The following is a 23,643-nucleotide window of genomic DNA, read 5'->3' on the forward strand; positions in this document are numbered from 1 at the left end:
TTTTTGAGACAGAGAGACAGAGTGCAAGTGGGGCAGGGGCAGAGAGAGAGGGAGACACAGAATTTGAAGCAGGCTCCAGGCTCTGAGCTGTCAGCACAGAGCCAGACCTGGGGCTTGAACTCACGAACTGTGAGATCATGATCCGAGCTGAAGTCAGACGCTTAACCTACTGAGCCACCCTGGCGCCCCTAAATTATATTTTTAAAAGAATTAAAATTTAAAAAAATAAAAATCTACTTTCACACATTTGAAAAAAATTATTCCTAATGTTCTAAGTAAAATCCTTCTACTGAAGTAATAAACAAGGAATTAAAATCCTGTACAAAAGGATTTTTTTAACTTTTTTTTTTTTTTTTTTACAAGAGAACAAATCTACACCTTTTATTTATTTACTTTTCAGTTAGTTTAAATCCTTGAGGGCTACAGCATCACACGGATTCTGTGGCCAATGGCTTTAGCAGGAAGGTAGCTTCGGAATTTTGCACGAACCATGCCACCGTTTCCATGAGCACGAGTTACTTTTCCCCAGATTACTCTGGTTTTATTCGGTTTGCCACCAGGAGTCACTGTGTTGTTCTTTGCTTTGTACACATAAGAACATCTCTTGCCTAGATAGAACTCAGTTTCATCTCGGGCATAAACACCTTCAATTTTAAGAAGAGCTGTGTGCTCCCTCTGGTTCCTGAGACCCCGTTTATAGCCAGCAAAAATGGCTTTGGACCACAGCCTTCCAGACATATTTGTCATTTCAGGAGTCCTGTTCCCAGCAGGCCTCCATGGGTTCAAAGATGGCGGAAAGAGCGGATTTTTTTTAACTTTTTAAACATTTATTTATATTTGAGAGACAAGCACAAGTGGAGGAGGGGCAGAGAAAGAGTGGGGACACAGAATCTGAAGCAGGCTCCAGGCTCTGAGCTGTCAGCAAGAGCCCGACGCGGGGCTTGAACTCTTGAACAGGGAGACCATGACCTGAGCCAAAATCAGACACTTACCCAACTGAGCCACCCAGGCACCCCAACAAAAGGATATTTTAAGAAATAACTCTGGGGGCGCCTGCGTGGCTTAGTCGGTTAAGCGTCCGACTTTCGCTTAGGTCATGATCTCGCGGTTCGTGGGTTCGAGCCCCGCGTCGGGCTCTGTGCTGACTGCCAGCTCAGAGCCTGGAGCCTGTTTCGGTCTGTGACTCCCTCTCTCTCTGACCCTCCCCTGCTCACACTGTCTCTCTCTCTCTCTCTCCTAGAAATAAATAAAAACATTAAAAAAAGAAATAACTCTGATAGTGTAATAGTGACTGTATCAGAATTTATAAAAATGTCTTTTAGGTATAAAAAATAAAATAAGATCTCCCACAAAGCACCTTTAATAGATAGATAGATAGATAGATAGATATAAAAAATAAAATAAGATTTCCCACAAAGCACCTTTAATAGATAGACAGACAGACAGACATTAAAAAAAGAAGAAAAAATTCTAGGGTCAGGAAATACACTTGACTAGGAAATATACTTGGACTAGAAAATGAAAAGTTGAGAACCCAAGTCATACACTCTTTCTTTCTGCAGTTCATAGACTTGTATCTCTACTTCTCTCTTTGTCCATGAAAATAGCTGCCCGGCCTACACCTCACAAGATCATTTAAGAGGTTACTAGAGCCCAACTAACTCTCAGAAGCTCGAAGTCCAGGGCGGGGCCTCTGGCCACCTTGGGCAAGTATTTGCTGCTACTCTCTCCTGCCAGACCAGAGATGACAAGATGTGGCCTCTTCTCCTCAGCAACTGCTATCAACTCTTAGACAGTGGGCCTGGGCAGGAGGACTATGAGTGGTGGGCAGCTTTCTGAGAAGCAGGAGACATTCCAGACATGCATCATTCATCCCCAGTGGTGTCTGCCAAAGATAACCAAAGAAAAATCATTTTAAAAATCTGTTTGGTGCGGGGTGCCTGGGTGGCTTAGTCGGTTAAGCGTCCGACTTTCGCTTGGGTCATGATCTCACGGTTCGTGGGTTCGAGCCCCGCGTCGGGCTCTGTGCTGACTGCCAGCTCAGAGCCTGGAGCCTGTTTCAGTCTGTGACTCTCTCTCTCTCTGACCCTCCCCTGCTCATGCTGTCTCTCTCTCTCTCCTAGAAATAAATAAAACATTAAAAAAAAAAATTTTTTTTAAAAAATCTGTTTGGTGTAAAATAAAGGCAAAGAGTAGGCAGATGATTAGGGCCCATTGTGTGGTTTTCATATGAGAAAAAACAGACCTGCGCAGTACTCTTTTGTTCTTAAATGCCTAAGGAGGGATCTCCATATTGAAAGTTTTAAAACACCATGTTAAGAAGGAATTAAATTCAAATATAATGAGCACAGAATAAGGAGGCACCTAAGTACATTAAATTTTAGTTGAGGCTTTTAAAGCATCATCTTTAATTGATGCACTAGATACTGAGGAACCTACCCGATGAGTTTGAGAACAAGTGTTGTCAATGATCTAGAGGGATTGTGAAGAAGAGGAGAGATTTTAGGAAACTGGAAGTGGGAAAATATTGCCTTCAACATTTTCCAAAGGGGAGAGAGAAAGTTCGGTTCTGGAAACTTGATACTGATGTACTGCTCTTAAGATCCTAGAAGAGATCACTTCTTCATACCTAAAAAGTAACTTTCACTAGGTACCAGCGTGAGTCTATGAAAAGAAATCAAACCCCACTAGTAACTGTATCTTAAAAAAAGAAAAAAAAAAAAAAAAGGATGAGTTTACCTACTTAGTGGACCAGGAGACTGTGTGATACCTAATTTGTCTTGATTTAGCAGGATAGCTGAGTAAAGTTTACAGATCCCTGTGGACTAGGTAAAGATATAGCGTGAATGATAGTGCAGTTAGATGAAATTGATGAGTAGAGTGAGAGCAACCTCTTAAGGATTACACATAGCTTTCAAGCACTATATTTGACCTTCTCATATTTGTCCATATAAACAGTGGCTCCAGAGATAGACACCATACTAATCCAATTTTCCACATAGAAAACTGGGAAGGATGGTTAAGAGAGCAGAGCCTGCTGGAGCTCAGACCCAAACCAAAAATGAAAAATAAATGTAAACGAGGTATTTTATGCTGAGTTCAACTGCAAAAACACCAAATGAGAAACACTAGGCTTAACAGTAGTGGGGGAGACGGGCACCTGGGTGGCTTAGTCGGTTGAGCGTCCAACTTTTGCTTAGGTCATGTTCTCGCGGTTCGTGGGTTCGAGCCCTGCGTTGGGCTCTGTGCTGACTGCCAGCTCAGAGCCTGGAGCCTGTTTCAGAGTCTGTGACTCCCTCTCTCNAGCCTGGAGCCTGTTTCAGAGTCTGTGACTCCCTCTCTCTCTGACCCTCCCCTGCTCACGCTGTCTCTCTCTCCTAGAAATAAATAAAAAACATTTAAAAAAAAAAACCGTAGTGGGGGAGAAACATTGTAGCAGTTTGTGGGCTAGCTGTATGATATGGTTGCAGAAAATATATCCAGGGCCATTGTAATTTTAAATTGTATTTGTAAAGGAATTGTAGCCAGATTAAGGGTTGTAAGATTGCACCTTTATGTCAGCAATTCCACATCTGGATTATAGCAAGCTTTTCTGGGAAATCCATTGACAAAAAGGAGCATATCCAGAGAATGGTGATCAGGAAGTGTAATTTATAAATTTCTTCGATGCTCACATTCTCTATTTTGGTATGTGTAATGAACTGTAAGGAATAAAATCTACCACAGAGTGTTCTCAAGGGGCTTCCTTTGTGTCATTTCCAATCAGAGTGTGTAGAAACTGAACACTTGGGTAGGATTCCACTCCCCCCAGTCTGTTGAGTTTGAGTGATTTGGTTTAACAGTGATAATTTGCCTTTCACTGAAAATGTATATTGGTTTCTGAATGCTAAGTTAAATTTTATATTCTACATTACTAATTTATTCAGCCATTGGGTGTCAGCACTGTTTCATGTAAATCATAAGTAATTTTCCACTTCCTTGTATTATGGGAATGAGCCAAAAAGGTTTTAGATGGAAACAGGAAAGATTCTTAATTTATTTAAAAATAAAAGTAGTTAGTTTATAAAGAAAAACAGTGTTTCCCAAATCAAGGATTTGTTTCCTATGCCTAAAAAAGTGTGCGTATATGTGCACGCATGTGCATACACACCCCCACCCCCCTATAGATTAATGATAGTATATATGGATTGCAGCAGTTTGCAGCCTAAAACGTTTTTCATAGTCTGCTGAATTAGATATTATTTGTTGATAAAGTCTAAACACAACACGGCCATATATCAAGCTACTGATCTTAAAAAACATAGCTGGTACTGAGAGAATACAAGTAAATTATACACAGGCATTTCATTTTGGGGTTGAAATCTACTTTTTTAAGTTCTAGAAGAGTCACCATGAGACTTTTTATTCCCATCTTTTCTTCTGATCCCCCACACCTGGCGCACATAGCCCCCATGAGAATAGTCTGTTTAAATGACTTTAAAGAATAACTATAGCTTTAATCACTGCAAAGCCATAATCTGAATGTGAGTATTTGCGACCAGAACAGCCTCTTGAAAATGCTAAAGCACTACTGTCCTTGCTGTTAGAGGATTTTTAGCTCTCTTGGAAAATGAAGCGCCAGAGAGCAGACATTAGTCCAAAGTCTATAACAAAACCCATCCGTTTAAATGTGGCATTCTTGTTTCAGTTGGCCTTCCTTCTTATTAGAACTTACTATAAATTCTACACCAGTGAAGTGAGAGAAAGGATGCAAAATAGGGGGTTTTACAATACTATAGGTGCTTCTTTCAATAATAAGTCTTAACATCAAGGCTCTGTATATGATAAGGTCCATTTCTGTGTGCTCCACACAGTGGCTTCATCTTACAATGGAAAATCAGATAAGCTGTCAAGGAGCTAACCTTTCTCATGAACCTGCATTCAGGCTGATGGTGGCTGGTGAAAACTAGTAATTAAAGGTCACCCAATCTGCATTGGCTTAAGGGTCTCCTTTGGGCTAGTGTCCAATCAGCCTGAAGTTCAAACTCCCTCTCTGGGCTGTTTGTCCTCCATAGGGTCTCATCTCTTCTCTTCTTTCTTCTGTAGCATCCAGGTGATAGAAGGGTCTCGCATCCTTGAGGTGTTATGGGTAATTCTGGTCCATTTGCCCTCCATCTCTGCTGCCTTCTCCTGTCTTCCCAGGTGTATGACCTCCTTGCATTTGCTGCTGAAGGAAACCCTGCCGTAGTAACTTCTGGTCAATTCTCCTGCTGCCCTTGGGACCCATGGTCCCTTCCCATACCTGCCCCACTGCAAGGACTCACTCTGCGTTGGCTTCCACTGGTCCTGTGGATCCTCTGAACCCCACAGCCCAGGCCCTAGCTCAGCCTTCTAACCCATCACTTTCTAAGTGTCGTCTCAGTGCTTAACGATGGTGACTCCCAGGAGGCCCCTGGATCTTCACTCTCAGCTTCCTTCCATACTCCCGTAGAAAGCATGTCAACATTCTAGGCTCTTTGGCTCCAGCCTAGAGCCAAGGGAGCCTGCAAAGAAGAGGCGGGAAAGGGAATTGTCTTTAACTCTCTCTGCCTAAATACACATCAGCATTATTTCTGTTCTGTGCTACAGCCACACCCTGTGGGGTTGTCTCCTCCTAAAGGTCAGACCCGGAGGCCACGTGCAAGTCCCATGCCCCATCTGCTTTTATTCCCATCTTGGTCCCTCCAGATTTTCTACACCTCCTCACTAGAAAACCGTCTCTTCCCCCTTTCTGTGAAAGAGGAATATCCTCTCCTCCACCTGCCATATGAACTTGTTCTTGAGGGTACCTCAAAATAGAGGGATTGTGGGGTAGAGAGTGGACATTACTGAGAAAAAATACATCAAAAAGTATTTTTAAAATGTCCCCAAAGCAGGGGCGCCTGGGTGGCTTAGTCGGTTAAGCGTCCGACTTTCGCTCAGGTCATGATCTCGCGGTTCGTGGGTTCGGGCCCCGCGTCGGGCTCTGTGCTGACTGCCAGCTCAGAGCCTGGAGCCTGTTTCAGTCTGTGACTCCCTCTCTCTCTGACCCTCCCCTGCTCACGCTGTCTCTCTCTCTCCTAGAAATAAATAAAAATATTTTTAAAAAATAAAAAAAAAATAAAATGTCCCCAAAGCAATTCAGTAAATATTTGTGGAACAATGGGGTGCCTGAGTGGCTCAGCCGGTTAAGCGTCAGTCTTCGGCTCAAGTCATGATCTCATGGTCTGTGAGTTCGAGCCCCATGTCGGGCTCTGTGTGGACAGCCAGAACTTGGAGCCTGCTTCAGATTCTGTGTCTCGTTCTTTCTCTGCCCCTCCCCGACTTGTGCTCTGTCTCTCTCTGTCTCTCAAAAATAAATGTCAAAAAATTTTTTAAAAATTTATGGACCAGCTGTTATATGTTAAGTTTGGGTGAGCAAAATAGATGAGACTTCTGTCCTTAATGAGTGTACCGCCTTGAGCATTTTATAGGAAAAGCATGGAGATATATGCATAAGGAAGACCATTGTAACATTATTTTTAGAGTCAACTGAAATGCCCATCAGTAAGGAGATGGTTAAATAATGGACCAGCCATACTATGGAATATTATGCAATAGTTAAAAAGAATTAAATGATATGATAAATCTGTACATACTCACATGGAAGAAGAATTTATACATACTCATCTGAATATACGTACTCATTTACATATATACTCATTTATATGTCTGCACAAGAAAAATTTAAAAATACATAGCCAACCATTAACAGTGATTTCCCCTAGGATGTGAGATTTGACATAGTTGAGGAGAAGTAAGGGAAGGAACTTTCATCTTAATAAACTTCTATATTGCACAAGTTCTATATTGCTTCTATAATTTTTGAGACAAATAGGAAAAATATCCACCAGGAGACGTTCCTGGCACACAATCGAATTTACATCTCTGGAGTTATTTGCAAACTGTACATGGTCAGGAGGAGATGGAAAGGTGAGACAGTGCACTCTGTTCTAGTTCTGTTGTCCCTTATCTTGTGGAAGAAGGCAAGGCAGCACGCCCCGACCTTTAAACTCTCTCCACTTGTGCAGTTCCCCAGGACAGTGACAGTGTCCCTCATGGGACCCTCTCTGCCATCTTCACTCTACCTTTGCCTACCCTCTCCCAGGCCCTCTTTGTCTTCAACTCCTTTATGCCTCCTGTTCAGAATCCCTATCTGCTTGTTTCCCCAAGTTGTCATACTCTGCCTTAGAAATCAGCAAGTCCCAAATGTCCTCCCAGGTCTGGAATATTTTCCCCAATTCTCCTGTCTGTTATAAATCAATTGGCGTCTGTGCCATCCACTTCTTCCACCCTAAGCCCGGTGTTTATCCTCAGGGGAGGAACAAGGTTGCCTGAGCAACCTGAGGACCTATTTTTAATAATGGTTACTATTCTAATTGCTGGTATAGGTTATCAAGCTGATAACGTTAATTACTGCTGCTATGGCTTTACATTTAATCTTGAGAACAAGCTCATTTACTTCATGAAAAACTTTGAGGTTAAAAAAACAAACAAAATATAAATGTGTGTCTATATACACACGTATGTACGTATATATACTGTGTGTGTGTGCGTGTGCACGCGCACGCATGTATTTTTTGTGAAACTCCCTGAATCTTCCCTGGCTCCTTGAGTCTTTATCAGGCCCTTTTCTCAGTTTCTATCAATTAGAAAAAGGTTCCTGGCAACTTTATTCCTACTGTAGTTGTGTCAAATAGTTTGTGTAAAATAGTTGAATACCTTCTTTAATAACTAAACATTACTAGAACTTTTTTTTTTAAGTTTATTTATATTGAGAAAGAGAGCAAGCAAGCATGAGCGGGAGAGGGGCAGAGAAAGAGAGATTGAACTCATGAACCATGAGATCATGACCCGAGTCAAAATCAAGAATTGGATGCTTAACCGACTGAGCCCCCCAGGCTCCCGAGATTACTAGGACTTTTAAAATTCATTCAACAGTTAATTTTTTAATGTCTGATATATGCTACAGGTCAGCCTATTTCATTTTTTTTTCCTGAGGGTTTTGGCCATATTAGAACAGGACAGCTTTCAAACTCAGCTACATGGTGGTTCATACACAGCAAGTGAAATAAATCCTTTGCCCTAGAAACTCAAGTTTTAAAAAGGAAAACAAACTGAGATCCAAGTCATGAGGGTGTGGGGGAAAGCCCAGCTCTGACTGCTGTGAAGATATGGAGTGCCCCTGGAGGGGAAGCATACATTCAGAAATTAATTCTCTTTACCTCACAGCAAGTGCCAATTGGTGAGGAAGTTGCGCTGTGAGTGACTTCATCTCACAGCATCTTCTCTCTTCCATTTTGTGTTTCTGTTAAAATATAAAAGGTTGTATTTCATTCACTTCCCTCGTTTGAGTCAGTAATATTTAATCCAGTCAGAAAACATAATCATAGTAAGTTTGAAGCCACGCATTATAGATTTCTCTAAATAAACACGACCGAATGTTCCTTTCACAGGTGCAAGTATTGGCATTATGATGAGAACCTGCTCACTTCCAGCGTGGTCATTGTCTTCCACAACGAAGGATGGTCAACCCTCATGAGAACGGTCCACAGTGTCATTAAAAGGACTCCAAGGAAATATTTAGCAGAAATTGTGTTAATTGATGATTTCAGTAATAAAGGTAATGGCTGTGGAAAATCGACATTCTGTCTGCGAAATAAGCTAATTATGCATAATTACAAAGTATGATTTTAAAACAATTAGTCTTTAAAAATTAATAATTAGCATCTATCGATAGCATCCGTTATCAAGTTGGCACTGTGCCAGGCATTATATGTAAATTATTTTATTTAATCCTGGCAGTAATCCTTGAGATGGATACTGTTATTATCTTTATTTTACACAGGCGCCTCGGAGATGTTATGTAACTTGTCAAACATCACAGAGGTAGTAGTTAACAGATCCAAATCTACAGGCTCATAAATCTGTGTATTTCACTACCATCTTAACACTACACCAATTCTTTAGGTCTTGGATTTTGTCAAAATTTGGTCATGGAGATAATTTACTGAAAGGCTGAAAAGTGCAACAGTTGTGTGTATATTGTATTGCCACCTGATACTCCATCCATAGCTGCCAAACTGAAGCCCATATACCTATTTAATGGCCTGTTTTTTGCATTTGAATAATGATGCAAATATTGAATTTGACCAGACACCGTGGACCATCATTGCATAGAACAGAAGTATCTACTAACGCTTATTTTGTTCTGTATTTGATTTAGTATGTTGAATAAAAGGAAATTGTGTTGTATTTTTTATTCTCTTTAAGGAGTCAGCTGTTATAGTGTTAAGGGAGATATTAGTTAGTCTTGGTTCAACTTGGCAAGAGAGAGATTGAGCAGTGGTTTTCCAGATAAGTGGGTTTTTTTTATATTAACATTTCTTGTAAGCTGAATATATCTTCTTACTGGCACACGTATTAGAAGATAGATAATGCTCTAGTTCAGACCCCAAATCAGCATGCTAAATAAAAAAAGTAGTGGTGCTGCTGAAACCCAGATCTGGCTATTTATTTATTACTCTCTGCTTGTCATAAAACTGAATTAGATTCTTTGAAAATTGACCAAAGAGCTCAGGCTACCCAATAACAACAGGATATTTGCTTTTTTTTTTGGCAAATAAGTCTTGCAGAGAATTTTTGTGTACAAGTAGTGATACCACTGAATATATTAGAAGTGAAGACAGAACATGGGTAGCCTGAAAATATCATCCAAAATAGCTTTACAAAAGCTTTCTCCAAAACTTAATTTGTAAATCTCGCCATATAGATAAACCTCTGCTGTTTTTGCAAGGACATGACCAGAATCTTGATCGACACAGATGTCAGCACGGAGAAGAAACAGAAATATGGCCTCTTTCCTTTTCCCCTCATCTTTGTACAACTAATCACTTTTTTCCCAACTAATCACTTTTAATTACACTAAAAACTGTAATCTCCAAAAATATTTAGTCCTAACAAATGCCCTTTAACTTAGACATATTAATTGCAATTTTCTGTGACAAGGAGTGCTTTCATTAAGAATACGATTCCTGTCTCAAGATAAATATTTGAAAATACATTTCAAAGTGATATTGTTGGTACCAACAGTATTTTAGATTTAGGAAAGCCTACGTCTACAAAAATGACTTTGGGAAATCTCATGTATGTGATTATGCTGATTTAAGAAGCCTTACGTTATTAATACAAGCAGAAGCTTAGCATATCCTTTAAAAAAAAAAAAAAGTGCAGATACACTAAAATGTATTTCCCATCCTAAAATAACTGCTTGGCTTCAGAAGAGGAGAACAAAATTTGGGATTTCAGTTTTTTTGTCCATTTGACTTAAAATTTTTTTTTGTGATCAGTGCTCTAATATTCAGGCTCTTATAGTACAGTTTAGTAGCCATCAAGTTCAGGACCTGCTTCTCTTTGCCGAGTGCAGAGAGGCGCTGCAGGAGCTCCCCTTGAACAGAAGTACAGAAGGTCTCTCATTTTCCCAGTTTCACAACAGCCTTAAACTTTGTCAGTCCTGTCCTTAATGAGTGAACATTTGGTTTGTTCCTACCCCGATATATTCAGAAAGCAAAAGTTAGAGTTACAATTTTTCTTTGAAAAACAAAACACTTTACTAATACAAAACCTCACAAAGGAGCTGGGGGCTCGTAACAGTGGGGTTTCTGGAAAATACAGTGTCCTCTCTGAACAAGGATTGGGGCCTTGAAATAGAGCACACTCTTCCCTGCCTGTACATCAGCCAGCTGAGGCTGCATGGGGCCACGGTAAAAGGGGACTCCACACTCTGTGACTCGTAACAACACGGGGTTATACAGTTCTCTGGCTCATACCATGCATTTCTTGTGGGTCAGCCCCAGCGCTGCCCCACATCTTCACTGCAAGGCAGCCTGATCTCACACATGGCCTGCCTTGTGCAAAGGAAGAAGTCACAGTGAAGCACTGGTGGGAATTTAACACTTCTGCTCACCAGTGCCTCACGTCATTTTGCCGCATCTAGTTGGCCATGGCAAACCACATGGTCTAGCCTGCTTTCAGCGCGCTGGGGAGAATAGTTATTCCCCGAGAAGAGGCGAATGTCTTGAACATTATTAGAGTCTACCACAATGCGAGATCCCAAAGAAGCCAGAAGTCACATGAGTGACCAACTTACCTTTTGGACCGTCTTAACTAAAGAATCTAAATTTGAAGTACAGGCCATCAACTCCTTTCTGGCCATAACAATTTATTTTAGATTTATTTAGATTGCACAGTCCAAAGAGCACTGAAATGCAATTCAGGAGGTGCTTTTAAAAAGTAATTTAGGATTGTACCAAGCTGAAAAAAAATAAGGTAAGATTTAAAAAAAAAAAATCACTTAAATTGCAGGGGAAAATTACCTAGATTTTTCTGGGGAAAAATTATAATTCAGCATGAGAATTTTATTTATAATACTCATGAAAACTGGATGCCAAAATAGTAAAAGGTAAATTTTTTCTTCTCCATCCTGAATACCCATGAGTAAATGTATTGCTCCCTAACTATGTCAAGTATTAAGTGCACAGTCTGACTAGTTCATCCCTAAATATAGCTTCTTTGTTGTGTTTTACGTGTTCATGGTCCAAAGTTTTAAACAACTTAAAAATAATTTTATGTACCCAAGAAACATGTTTAGAGATCCAAGAGCTAGTTGTGGCTGTCATGGACCAATTTCAAGGGCTCATAGTGACACAAACAAAAGTTATTCTCTTGCAACTGGGAAACAAAGGTGGAAACTTTGGCAAACGTGTCTTTGTTTTGACAAAGGTTCTTCTACCAGATTGCAAATATGTATGTATACTTATTCATTATACATAAATCTTATGTTTAAATATTTACATATGTATATATCATAATTATTTATATACACATATACATATATATATATATACACTTTTTAATACCCCAGTGCAGAGAAAATTGGATCCTTTGGTTATTGTTTGGCAACTTGATGGGAACTATATCACACCACGGCTACAACCTTCACCACTGATTATAGCTAGAAACATGTTAACCTATACCCTATATAGATTCCAGTAAAGTCATATAATGTTGTTTATAGTCCGTGTATCTTCAGAAACCTGGAACCATTACTGCTGCTAAAGCAACCAAAATGTTTGCCATATAGATTTTAGATATTAATATGTGGATTTTCTTAAGTTTTCATGTCAGTTGACATAGTCATCGTATATTTAATGTTTGGACAGATGTTTGATGACAGGCTCACCAGCTCTCTGTAGGCATATTAAGCTAAAAATGAACTCAAACAATCCACTTTAGTTTACTTCCCTGTAAACATTCAATTTGTTTGATAAACTGGACCTGTTGCCTATGCCTGTTTGTTGAGAAAAATTATAGTTTAACCGGTTTATGTACGTAAATATAATTTATAGTGTTGATTGAATTCTTTTATTCATAGAACACTTAAAAGAAAAACTAGATGACTATATTAAGCTGTGGAATGGCTTAGTGAAGGTATTTCGAAATGAAAGAAGAGAAGGTTTAATTCAAGCACGAAGTATTGGCGCCCAGAAGGCTAAACTTGGACAGGTAGGAAACATTTGACATTTTACAATGTCAACATCTTGGATTTGGTAACTAAAAGATCATATACAATTTTTTTTTTTTTTTCCCTGAGAGAGAGACACAGAGTGTGAGTGCGGGAGGATCAGAGAGGGAGACACAGAATCCAAAGGAGGCTCCAGGCTCTGAGCTGTCAACAGAGCCCGACACAAGGCTCAAACTCACAAACTGTGAGATCATGACCTGAGCCAAAGTCGGCTGCTTAACCAACCGAGCCCCCAAGTGCCCCAAGATCATATACATTCTTTTTTTTTTTTTTTAAATATTTAATTATTTCTAGGAGAGAGAGAGAGACAGCGTGAACAGGGGAGGGTCAGAGAGAGAGGGAGACACAGACTCTGAAACAGGCTCCAGGCTCTGAGCTGGCAGTCAGCACAGAGCCCGACGTGGGGCTCGAACCCACAAACCGCGAGATCATGACCTAAGCGAAAGTCGGACGCTTAACCGACCAAGCCACCCAGGCGCCCCTGATCATATACATTCTTAAGTACCCTTCATATTTATTTTTAATTGAAATGCTGGCTTTATTAAACAGATACCTTCTGTGTCAGAATTGACTCTAATGCTAATTTATTATTAGCATCTCATTTTAAATTGTGTGTGATATGTGATGTACCATATTTGAAGAGTGTTCTTTCTCCCTGCCTCTGTTTTTTAAGGTTTTGATATACCTTGATGCCCACTGTGAGGTGGCGGTTAACTGGTATGCACCGCTTGTAGCTCCCATATCTAAGGACAGGTAACATTACTTTGCTTTTTTTTTTTTTTTTTTCCTTTTTTCCTGAGTGAAAAGTAAACCTTGTCCTAGAAGGACAAATAATATTCTCATTCTCCTGATTCTAGTCCCATTCAGTGCCTCAAGCGCTGTGTTTTAAGTGTTATCATTCAGCCAGTTGTTCCCTGGGGTGGAGCCAGACAGATACTTTGGGCTGATTCACATGCAGGCGGGCTGGCATTTGGGATAAGCTGTCAGGTGTCTCACTCAAGAATCATCTTACCGTTGGGTTAGTGAACAGACAACCCTCTAGCTCCAAAAGCTTTGTCTAAGAGTCATGTTAATTGCCCCCTCTCTGCTGTGGTAACAGTTTTAAAGACTTGAAGATCCATGCTTTTGAGATGATACCTATTGGGTTTTTATGCCCTTTTGTGAATTATTACTTTAGATAAAAAGGACCAGCTGTTACCCATGTCAAGGCTTTGGGTTCCTGTAGAAATTTAGAAATAGACAGCTATTCTGTGGAAATTTGGCCATCACCATTACATTTACAGAAATGTCTGAACAATGGAAGGCAGCATTTAATCTCCCAGTTCCAAAAGCCTTCCCTGCTTTTAGTGTAGAATTCTGACTATTTCAGAATTGAGGGAAATAAAACCTGTTCCTGGGGTAAATGACATGAATCAAAGGAAGAACTTTGAGGGATTTAATCATCAGTGGATTTGGTCTGAAAGCCTATCATAAACATTTTTCACACGCTGACTTAATCCTCACAGCAACTCTGCAAGATAGATATTATTAGCTACATTGTATTGAAGAGGATATTGAAGCCTAGAAGAGTTCATTAATTCGCCCCAATTCAAACAGCCAATGAACCATGAAACTGAGATCTCTCAGGGGCACTTTACACTGTTTATTTAGAAATCTGAGAATCGTGAGAAGTGAAGAAAGATGACACACCTCCACCTCTTCAGGTGAAAACCAGCAGTCCTTAGCCATCATAAGGAAGTGGCTTTCCACAGGACCCTGTGGCATTCTCACATATATCCCACAGTGACCCTGCCCCCGCCGTCTGCAGAGAATACAGCATCTGTCTCAAATCCACTTCCCCCGTATTAGAAGTCTATAGGTTTTTCTTTTCTCCTTGGTTTCTAAGCATCTAAAAAGCATCATAACATGGTTATGTAAAGCTGTAATCCCTGCTTCAGGAAATGCATTTTAAAATCCTTTCTGATAGGATGACCATTAAAACAAGCCAAACTGTCTGCAGAGTTGATCCTCCATCTAATGAGTCATATAGAACTAGAATTTTATGAAGCCCAAATACAAGGTATTTTTTTGCTTCAAGTTCCCAGAGTACTACTTCAGTTCTTCAGCAAGTTTTAAGGGATTTTTTCTCTTTTTTTAAAAAAGCAGGAATGCAATACAGTACCTTTTTTTTTCTTGCAACGAAAGCTGTTTATTGCAATAAAAGGAATAGGAAAAGGAGGTCACTTAAAGGAACAGAAACAGATTTTCATAATAACTGTTTCCAAAGGAATAGAAAGTGACAGAAAGTTGGGAGAACCACTAAGAATGTAGAGGGTTTTATTTCTCTACACGCACAGTCAGTCACACACATTCACAGTCACACACATTCATGGTCACACACATTTACACTCACATTCATGCTCACACATTCACACATTTATACTCACACTCATATTCACACACACATGCATGTTCACATTGACGCTCACACATTCATATTCATTTTTTTAAATGGAGGGATAAGAGGGAAAATAACAGTCAGGAAAATCTGATAAATAATGTAAAATTACCAAGAGAAAATTGCCTGTAGGAGCAAAGTAAATACGAGAAAACATGATTAAGCTCAACATTTGTCTGTAAGCTGAGGGAAAAGTCTCCTGTGTCCTTCCTTTACAGAAAAGGGCTCCTTGACTTTCAAAGACATTACTTCTATTACCCATTAAAGTTCCCTAATGGAAAAAAAAAAAATCAACAGTAAAAAGAGATAATACAGTTAGGCATGCTAAACTAGTCAGTTTTGGGTTCTTAAATGCTTTTTCATTTTCTGTAAATGTTTCAGAACTACATGTACTGTGCCTCTAATAGATTACATAGATGGGAATGATTATTCCATTGAACCACAGCAAGGTGGGGATGAAGATGGTTTTGCCAGAGGGGCCTGGGACTGGAGTTTACTATGGAAACGTATTCCTCTAAGCCACAAGGAAAAGGCCAAAAGAAAGCATAAAACTGAACCTTATCGGTAAAGATTACTACTTTATTTTCTTACGTGGAATGTCTATCTAAGTACTTTTTTTTTTTCCTTCCCCATGTACTTGTATAAATATGTGGGTCCATACATACCTTCCATTTCATCTTTGCTGCCATCATCAACACAATACAGAACCATTTGCACTGTGCCGATTATAGATGTCATAAATGGCAACACATATGAAATTGTACCCCAAGGGGGTGGTGACGAAGATGGGTATGCCCGAGGAGCATGGGATTGGAGTATGCTCTGGAAACGGGTGCCTCTGACCCATCAAGAGAAGAGAATGAGAAAGACAAAAACTGAACCATATCGGTAATCACTAAATCACTTACATGTTTTTCTTTTCTCCAGTTGCTGCTAACCTATTAACCTTTTGCCAGGCTAAAAAATTTGTTACTAACACTGTAGATGCTATCTCAGATTCTGTACCAGTCTTTCCCCTAATATTAGCTCAGAGGTTTGAGTTCACCTTTGCTACTTTGTAGTTGTTTTTTCTCTAAATGCAAGCTCCATTGGGGCGGGGAGGGTTGGGGGGAGGTTTCAAATACAAGTGAAAAAAAAATCTTTGCTCTCCTGTCATAGTAGACTAGACATCAGATTTTAGTCTTTTGACCATAATTTCATTCTGTACATTTAAAATGCATAAATTACTTACAATCCCAGTTTTATATCCACTTTGATCCCTAGGCTATAGTGTTAACAATGAAAGAGAAATAGCAAGAGATTTCTTTGGGTTTTTTTTCTTCTTTGTGTTTTGTATGCTAACTTGTAAATACTAATTTTGTACCGCTTGGATCTGATGAATAAACATACATGACTTTGGAACATATTACATGAAATCCTTTATCTCTTCCTTCTCAGAAGAGCACTTGATTAAAAGGAAACTTTATTCCAGAATCAGCTTTTGTCCCTTCTTACGGGACAAATAGAACAGTTCTGCTGCTCTGTTCTTTTGGTCTTTAAACTGAAACATTTTACTGTCCTTCACAGTGACTCCAAATGAAATATTTGGTCAAATGTTAGTATAGGCTTCTAAATGTGTCTAATTTTGTTTTTCTGATCTTATGGTTCTGCTTTTGGTCTCTCTATCCTTGTTATACTGCTGATCGTGTTAGAACTCTGCTTTGGGAAGGTGTTTCCAATGTTATGCAAATGCTGGTGGGATCTGGGCACGCCAGGAGACCAGATACTGAGATGGCAGACATAAGGAAATTACAGAGTTTTAATCTTTGACACTTTCCAAATTTCTCTTTGAGGTTCGTTTTTGAAAGAGGCCAGGAATTTACTGCTTACCCACTTGATTTAATGAATATTTCTGGGTGTAAAAAATAAAGGGTCGTGATTATATTCACATTCTGCTCATTCCATGGGCTGAGCTAGTCAAGAGGTTTTTTTAAAGTGGTTTTCATGTTAAGATGCATTTAAAAAAGACATACCGAGATAATCAGGAATGCATTTAAAGATCAATAAAGCATGGTTATAATAATTGTAAACGATAGTTAAATAAATGTGACATGAAAATAACCAGGAATGTGCTGGTGCTGCTTATTACCAGGTTAGGCAGCATAAGAGAAGGCATAAGAGAATGACTTTCACTTGATGTGATTTCCTTTCATATTGAAAGTATTACTTGATTTATTATTTATCCATTCAACAAATATTTAATGAGTGCTTAGTATGTGCCAGACACTGTTTTCTGGGGATAAATTTTTAAAAGACATGTTCTCCTGGCACCTAAAATGTAATGGATGAGACAGAAATTAAACAGGTAACTACACAAGTAACTCTGGAACAGCACCTGCAGTAAGTAGTGTGAAGAAAAATCAGAGAGTACGTGGAGCTTGTGGGAAGGAGAACCTAATCCAGTCGGGAGGAGCCCAAACAGCCTCCCTGACAAAGTCCCCTTCAAGCTGAGACTTGAAAGGTGAGGAGTCAGCCCTGGGGAGAAAGAAGAACATTTCAGGAGAGCGAACAACGGAGGTGAATCCCTGAGCTAGAAGAGGGTGGGTCGTGTTAGAGGCCTGAGCAGAGCAGTGAAGAACTCAGGACGAGGAAGCCCACTCAGGAGTGGGGAGAGGCTTGCATCACCTGGGCCCGTGTTGAGTCCACTCGGCCTGCTGTGTGATTAGATTGGGGTGGGGGCAGAACAGAGGAAAAGACCCAGTCGGGGTGTTCCCTTAGCAGTCCAAGTGGTAGTAGCTTGGTCTAGGATGGTGGCAGCTGTGATGTTGGAAAGTAGAACGCAGGCTCAAGATAGAGTCAATAGGATTTAGTGACAGATTAAATATTAGGTGTGGTGATAAAGAAAGTACTCTGATGGAGAGTCCACTTAAGAATCAGGATATGTTAGTAATTAATTGGGGGTGGGAAACAGGATGAAAATGATTACCCTTATCACTGGCTCTAGTGATATGAATGGCTTGCTCGTCCCTTAAAAGTATCCAGTTCAAGATTCCATTCAAGAAACTCCACACATCACCCTTTTGCATTCCTACCTCCTGACATAGTAAATAGCTAATGTCTAATTCTCTTGTGTCATCTCTTTGCTACATTTGCAAATTCTGAATGAACTGTGGCTGTTCCACAATGATTTACACCCTTATTTGGCATGCCCCTGAGCTATAAAATTAAAAAATGACAGACTACTTCCATGGTCTATGGTTTCACTCATCCTAGAATGACTCATAAATCATTGTAGGAGCAGTTAGCAGACCATGGCGGTATGGCTCAGTATTTTTAGGAGTGAAAGAGAAAATTCCATCTTAACTAACTCTCAAGGCTTAATTTTCAAACCAACAAAGGTACTAAGGCACCCTCTAATGGCAAAATGATGCAGTGCTCTAATTTGCAGTGAACTATAAATTGGATTTCAGATAGAAATTGTAAATTCGTCAGAGAATTATAAACCGATTGTTTTGTGAAGACTTCGTAATTTCTTAATGTTTGGCCATCCGTTTTGTCTCTTCTGTGCATTACTTAGACTATGTTCCAAAAAGGCTTGTTGTCTATTTGTGAAGGGATTCTGGGGGTTTATCTTTAATAGTTATTGCACTGTTTCTTGTCTTAGGTCCCCCGCCATGGCTGGTGGATTATTTGCCATTGAACGAGAGTTCTTCTTTGAACTGGGTCTCTATGATCCAGGTCTCCAGATTTGGGGTGGTGAAAACTTTGAGATCTCATACAAGGTAACATTTTCTTTAAACAAATGCAGTTTTCCAAGTAATTATTACTGACTTTGGTGACTTTTAGCTAAGGCTGGTTTCTCTGGGAAAAGACCTATTTAATGCAGTTATAAAGAATGACTTACAAAAACGCATGCCTTTGGGGAAAAATAGGGCAAAATGCAAAATCCAGACTTAATGCGTATTTACGTGGCCCATCTCAGCATTGAGGCCAGCAAACTTCAAAAATGAAAATACCTCCTTCTCCCACTCCCTGCCTCCCCCCCACCCCAGGCTTTCTGTGCACTGAAGCCTTTTGTTATAAAAGCCCTTTGGAGAACCTGCATGTGTGGGAGCCACATCTGACCATCCACTGACACAGTTACCCTTTATCTGTATCGGACATGAGGATTCCGGACAGCAGCAGATCCCAAGCATGACTGGGCACCCCCAGACTGACCCTGGGGCTGCCTTCCTGCAGCACCCACCCTGTTGTGGAGGCAGCCCTTGAACAATAATGCCTTCCATGCTACAACCCATCCTCACCCCCATTTACCAAAAGAAAGAGAACTGTATGAGTTTGGGTTAAACAGATATTTATTGTCTCTTCTCTTAAATGTCTAGAGACAGAAGAACAACTCAGTCCCTGCTCTCAAGGAACTTAGAGCTCATAAGAGATTAGAATTGTACTTAAATTCATAATATGGTGAGAAGGTAGCTGGTGTTCAATTGTTGTGCTTAAGAAATAGCATCATGAGGGCACTTGGGGGGCTCAGTCCTTGGTTTCAGCTCAGGTCATGACCTCACAGTTTATGAGTTTAAGCCCCATGACGGGCTCTGTGCAGGCAGCATGGAGCCTGCTTGGGATTTCTCTCTCCCTCTCTCTCTGCCTCTACCCAGCTTGCTCACTCCCTCTCTCTCAAAAAATGTATAAACATAAAATTTAAAAAAAAAGAAACATCATCATATTGAAGGTAGGATTTGAGGCAAACTAGAAAGGTGAGCATGGTATCAATAAGCAGAGATAAAAGGAGGGGAAGGTGACCTCAGAGCAAATAGAACGGGGAAAGGTGCAAAAGTGGGCACATGAAGACTGTATTCGGGAAACAGTGAGGAGCACAGTTTAGCAGAATCGGCATGGGTAAGAAAGATGTCCAAGAGGAAAAAGTGGGCAAGTCTGTTAGGACTGTATGGAAGAGAGCCTTTCGTGCTGAGCCAAGAGATTTTTATTGAACTTGATAAGTAGTGGCAACCTATTGAAGATATTAAGCAAGGGAATAACGTGAGCCAAAGCTGCCCTTCAGCTAGAATAATCTCTTACTATAAATAAGGATAGCATTGAGTAGAGAGAAGCTGAAGGCGAAGAAGCCAGTTTGGAGGTTATTATACTAATCACCCAGGTGGGAAATACATTAGCAGTGGAAACAGTGAATAACATCAGGAGTGAGGAATCTGCGTGACTTTGCAAGGTGACATTGGGGAAATGGTGTTTAAAGCTGCAAGTACGTGGCTGGACATGACTGCGTTCCCTGTTGCCTTCTTTGTTATTATAGGAGTTTGAAAAAACAAGCAAATTACTTTAGGATTTATTGAGTTTATGATTCCCCATGGACACTGTATCTAATTTAGATTTTATATTTACATCGATGACAAAGTTTCAACTATATCTTAGTATTTGAAACGACTTCCACATGTGTTTTTCCCTGACAGATATGGCAGTGTGGTGGCAAATTGCTGTTTGTGCCTTGTTCCCGTGTTGGACACATCTACCGTCTTGAGGGTTGGCAAGGGAATCCTCCACCCATTTACGTTGGGTCTTCTCCAACTCTGAAGGTGAGTCTCTGGGTAAAAGGAGGAAAGCCACAGCCTATGATGGTCACTTACATGTCAGCTCTCTGAATGGAATAAATCTTTTAAGCACGCATGCCGCTTCTCCCTTTCAATTTAAGCTGAACTCATTCATGAAACACCTTATTGTTTTTGTTTTGTTGTGCCTCTATTTGAAATCTGGTTGACATACAATATTATATATGTTAGTTACAGGTATACACAGGTATTCAACATTTCTATATGTTATATATTATACATGATATATATTATGAAATGATCACAGTAAATCTAGCTACCATCTGTCACCATGAAAGTTGCTACAGTATTATTAACTGTATTCCTATGCTGTATATGACTTCCTCTTCCCTTATTTCACCCATCTGCCCCCCATTTCTGGTAACCATCAGTTTGTTCTTTGTATCTATGAATCTGTTTCTCTTTTGCTTTGTTTGTTCCTTTCTCTTTTAGATTCCACAAAGAAGTGAAATCATATGGTACTTGCCTTTCCCTGCTTTACTTATTTCTCTGCCTTACTTATTATTACACTAATACCAGCCATGTTGTCCATCCAGGTCCAGCCATGTTCTCACAAATAGCAAGATTTTATTCTTTTTTATGGCTGAGTAATAGTCCATTTGTATGTGGGAGAGAGTAGAGAGAGAATGTATCTATATACCCCACATCTTTATCTGTCAGTTTTATAATGGATACTTCAGTTTCCATATTTTGGTTATTATCATTGTAAATTGTATCGTAAAACTGCAGTGAACATAGGGGTACCTATATCTTTTTGAATTAGTGTTTTTATATTCTTTGGGTAAATACTCAGAAGTACAATTGCTAGGTTGTATAGTAGTTCTATTTTTAATTTTTTGAGGAATCTCTGTACTGTTTTCCATAGCGACTACACCAGTTTGCATTCTCAAAAACGGCCACATGAGGGTTCCCTTTTCTTCCTATCTTCACCAACACTTATTTCTTGTCTTCTTGACAACAGCCATTCTGACAGGTGGGAGGTGATATCTCATTCTGGTTTCTTGTTTCCCTGATGATTAGTGATGTTAAATACCTTTTCATGTGTCTGTTGACCACCTGTATGTCTTCTTTGGAGAAATGTCCATTCAGGTCATCTGACAATTTTTTAATTGGATTGTTTGTTTTTTGATATGGAGTTGTGTGAGTTCTTTATATACTTTGGATATTAACCTCTGTTTGGTTGGATCATTTGCAAATAAATATCCTCCCATTCAGTAGGATGCATTTTCATTTTATTGATGGTTTCATTCACTATACAAAGGCTTTTTGTAGTGTTTATTTCTCTTTTGTTGCACCTGCCTGAGGAAACCAATCCCAAAAAAATAGTGTCCAAAAGCTTAGTCCCTGTGTTTTCTTAGGAGTGTCGTGGTTTCAGGTCTTACATTTAAATCTTTAGTCATTTTGAGTTTATTTTGTGTGCGGTGTAAGAAAGTGGCCCAGTTTCATTCTTCTGCAGGTAGCTGTCCGGTTTTTCTAACATTTATTGAGAAAACTGTCTCAGTAAGCATAGGTTTATTTCTGGACTCACTGTTCTGTTCCATTGATGTGTGTATCTGTTTTTGTGCTAATACCATAATGTTTCGATTACTCTAACTTTGTAGTATAGTTTGAAATAATGGAGCATGATACCTCCAGGTTTGTTCCTCTTTCTCAAGATTGCTTTGGTGTTTTGTGGATCCACACAAATTTTAGGATTATTTGCTCTCATTCTATGAAAAATACTATTGGTGTTTTGATAGAGATTGTACTTAATCTGTAAATTGCTTTGGGTAGTATGGGTATTTTAATAATATTGATTCTTCTAATCCATGAGTGTGGTATCTCTTTACATTTATTTGTGCTGTCTTCAATTTTGTTCTTCACTGTCTTTTTCAGTTTTTTTTTTTATTTCAAGTTTTAAATTCTAGTTAAAATCATCAGTGTCTTAATCATTTTTTGAGTATGGGTCTTTCACCTCCTTAAGTTAAATTTATTTCTAGGTTTTTTTGATGCAATTGTAGATGGGATTGTTTCCTTAATTTCTTATAGAAATGCAACAGACATATTAATTTTGTATCCTATTTACTAAATTCATTTATTACCTCTAATAGCTTTTTGATAGACCTTTTATGGTTTTCTATGTAACGTGTCATGCCATCTGCAAATAATGAGTTTTACTTATTTTCCAATTTGGATGCTTTTTGTTTCTTTCTTGTCTGATTGCCGTGGCCAAGACTTCCAGTACTAAATTGATGAAAAGTAGCAAGTGTGGGCATCCTTGTCTCAGATCTTAGACAGAAAGTTTTCGGCTTTTCACCATTGAGTATGATGTTAACCTGTGGGCTTGTCATATATGGCCTCCATTATGTTGAAGTACATTCCCTCTCTACCCACTTTATTGAGAATTTTTATCATAAATGGATGTTGAATTTTATCAAATGCTTTTTCTGCATCCATTGAGGTGATTATATGATTTTTATCCTTCTTTTTGTTAATGTAGATGTAAAACCACACTTGCATTCCCAGAATAAACCCCACTTATTCATCACGTATGATCCTTCCAATGTATTGTTGCATTCAGCTTGCTGATATTTTGTTGAGGCTCTTTGCATCTATGTGTATCAGGGATCTTATTACTTTTTAAGAGTATTGATTGTATCCCACTCTGGTTAAGATTTTTATATTGAATATTCTCCACGAAGACATCTCAAATAAATTTAAAAAGGACTACCACTCTGTAGGAAGGTGGTTGAAAGGAAAATACCAGCTCCTATTATTCACACTTGAGTAAAATATTATTTTTGTTTAAAAAATTAAAGTAATTATATTAGGAGTTTGTGTAGGAAACAAAATCAGATTTTTGAACAGTGCTTCCAGAAGGTTAATATCTTTTTGTCCCTCAAACCAGGGACGAACCAGAAAAGCTTCACACAGAGGCCAGATGTCCTGCTTCACACAGAGGCCAGGAAGACGAAGTCTTCTATTCTTGACCAAACAACTTTGAA

At 39.3% G+C, this 23,643-nt stretch overlaps 1 protein-coding gene across 2 annotated transcripts in view; it reads left to right on the forward strand.

The window, feature by feature from the left end:
* Positions 1-23,643, forward strand: part of GALNT7 (polypeptide N-acetylgalactosaminyltransferase 7) — a 144,298-nt gene that overhangs the window by 107,478 nt on the left and 13,177 nt on the right. Inside the window, exons 3-8 of one of the 2 annotated variants that reach the window (XM_039243234.1) lie at positions 8,493-8,659; positions 12,470-12,600; positions 13,293-13,372; positions 15,438-15,620; positions 18,700-18,817; positions 20,504-20,626. In XM_039243234.1, the coding sequence (XP_039099165.1) occupies positions 8,493-8,659; positions 12,470-12,600; positions 13,293-13,372; positions 15,438-15,620; positions 18,700-18,817; positions 20,504-20,626 (802 nt within the window). Of the gene's footprint in view, positions 1-8,492; positions 8,660-12,469; positions 12,601-13,292; positions 13,373-15,437; positions 15,621-15,761; positions 15,945-18,699; positions 18,818-20,503; positions 20,627-23,643 lie in introns of both variants that reach the window. The other variant, XM_039243233.1, reaches the window with a different exon arrangement.

The sequence above is a fragment of the Hyaena hyaena genome, unplaced genomic scaffold (genome assembly GCF_003009895.1).
Source record: "Hyaena hyaena isolate Hyena2069 unplaced genomic scaffold, ASM300989v1 scaffold_226, whole genome shotgun sequence".
Classification (NCBI taxonomy): Eukaryota; Metazoa; Chordata; class Mammalia; order Carnivora; family Hyaenidae; genus Hyaena; species Hyaena hyaena.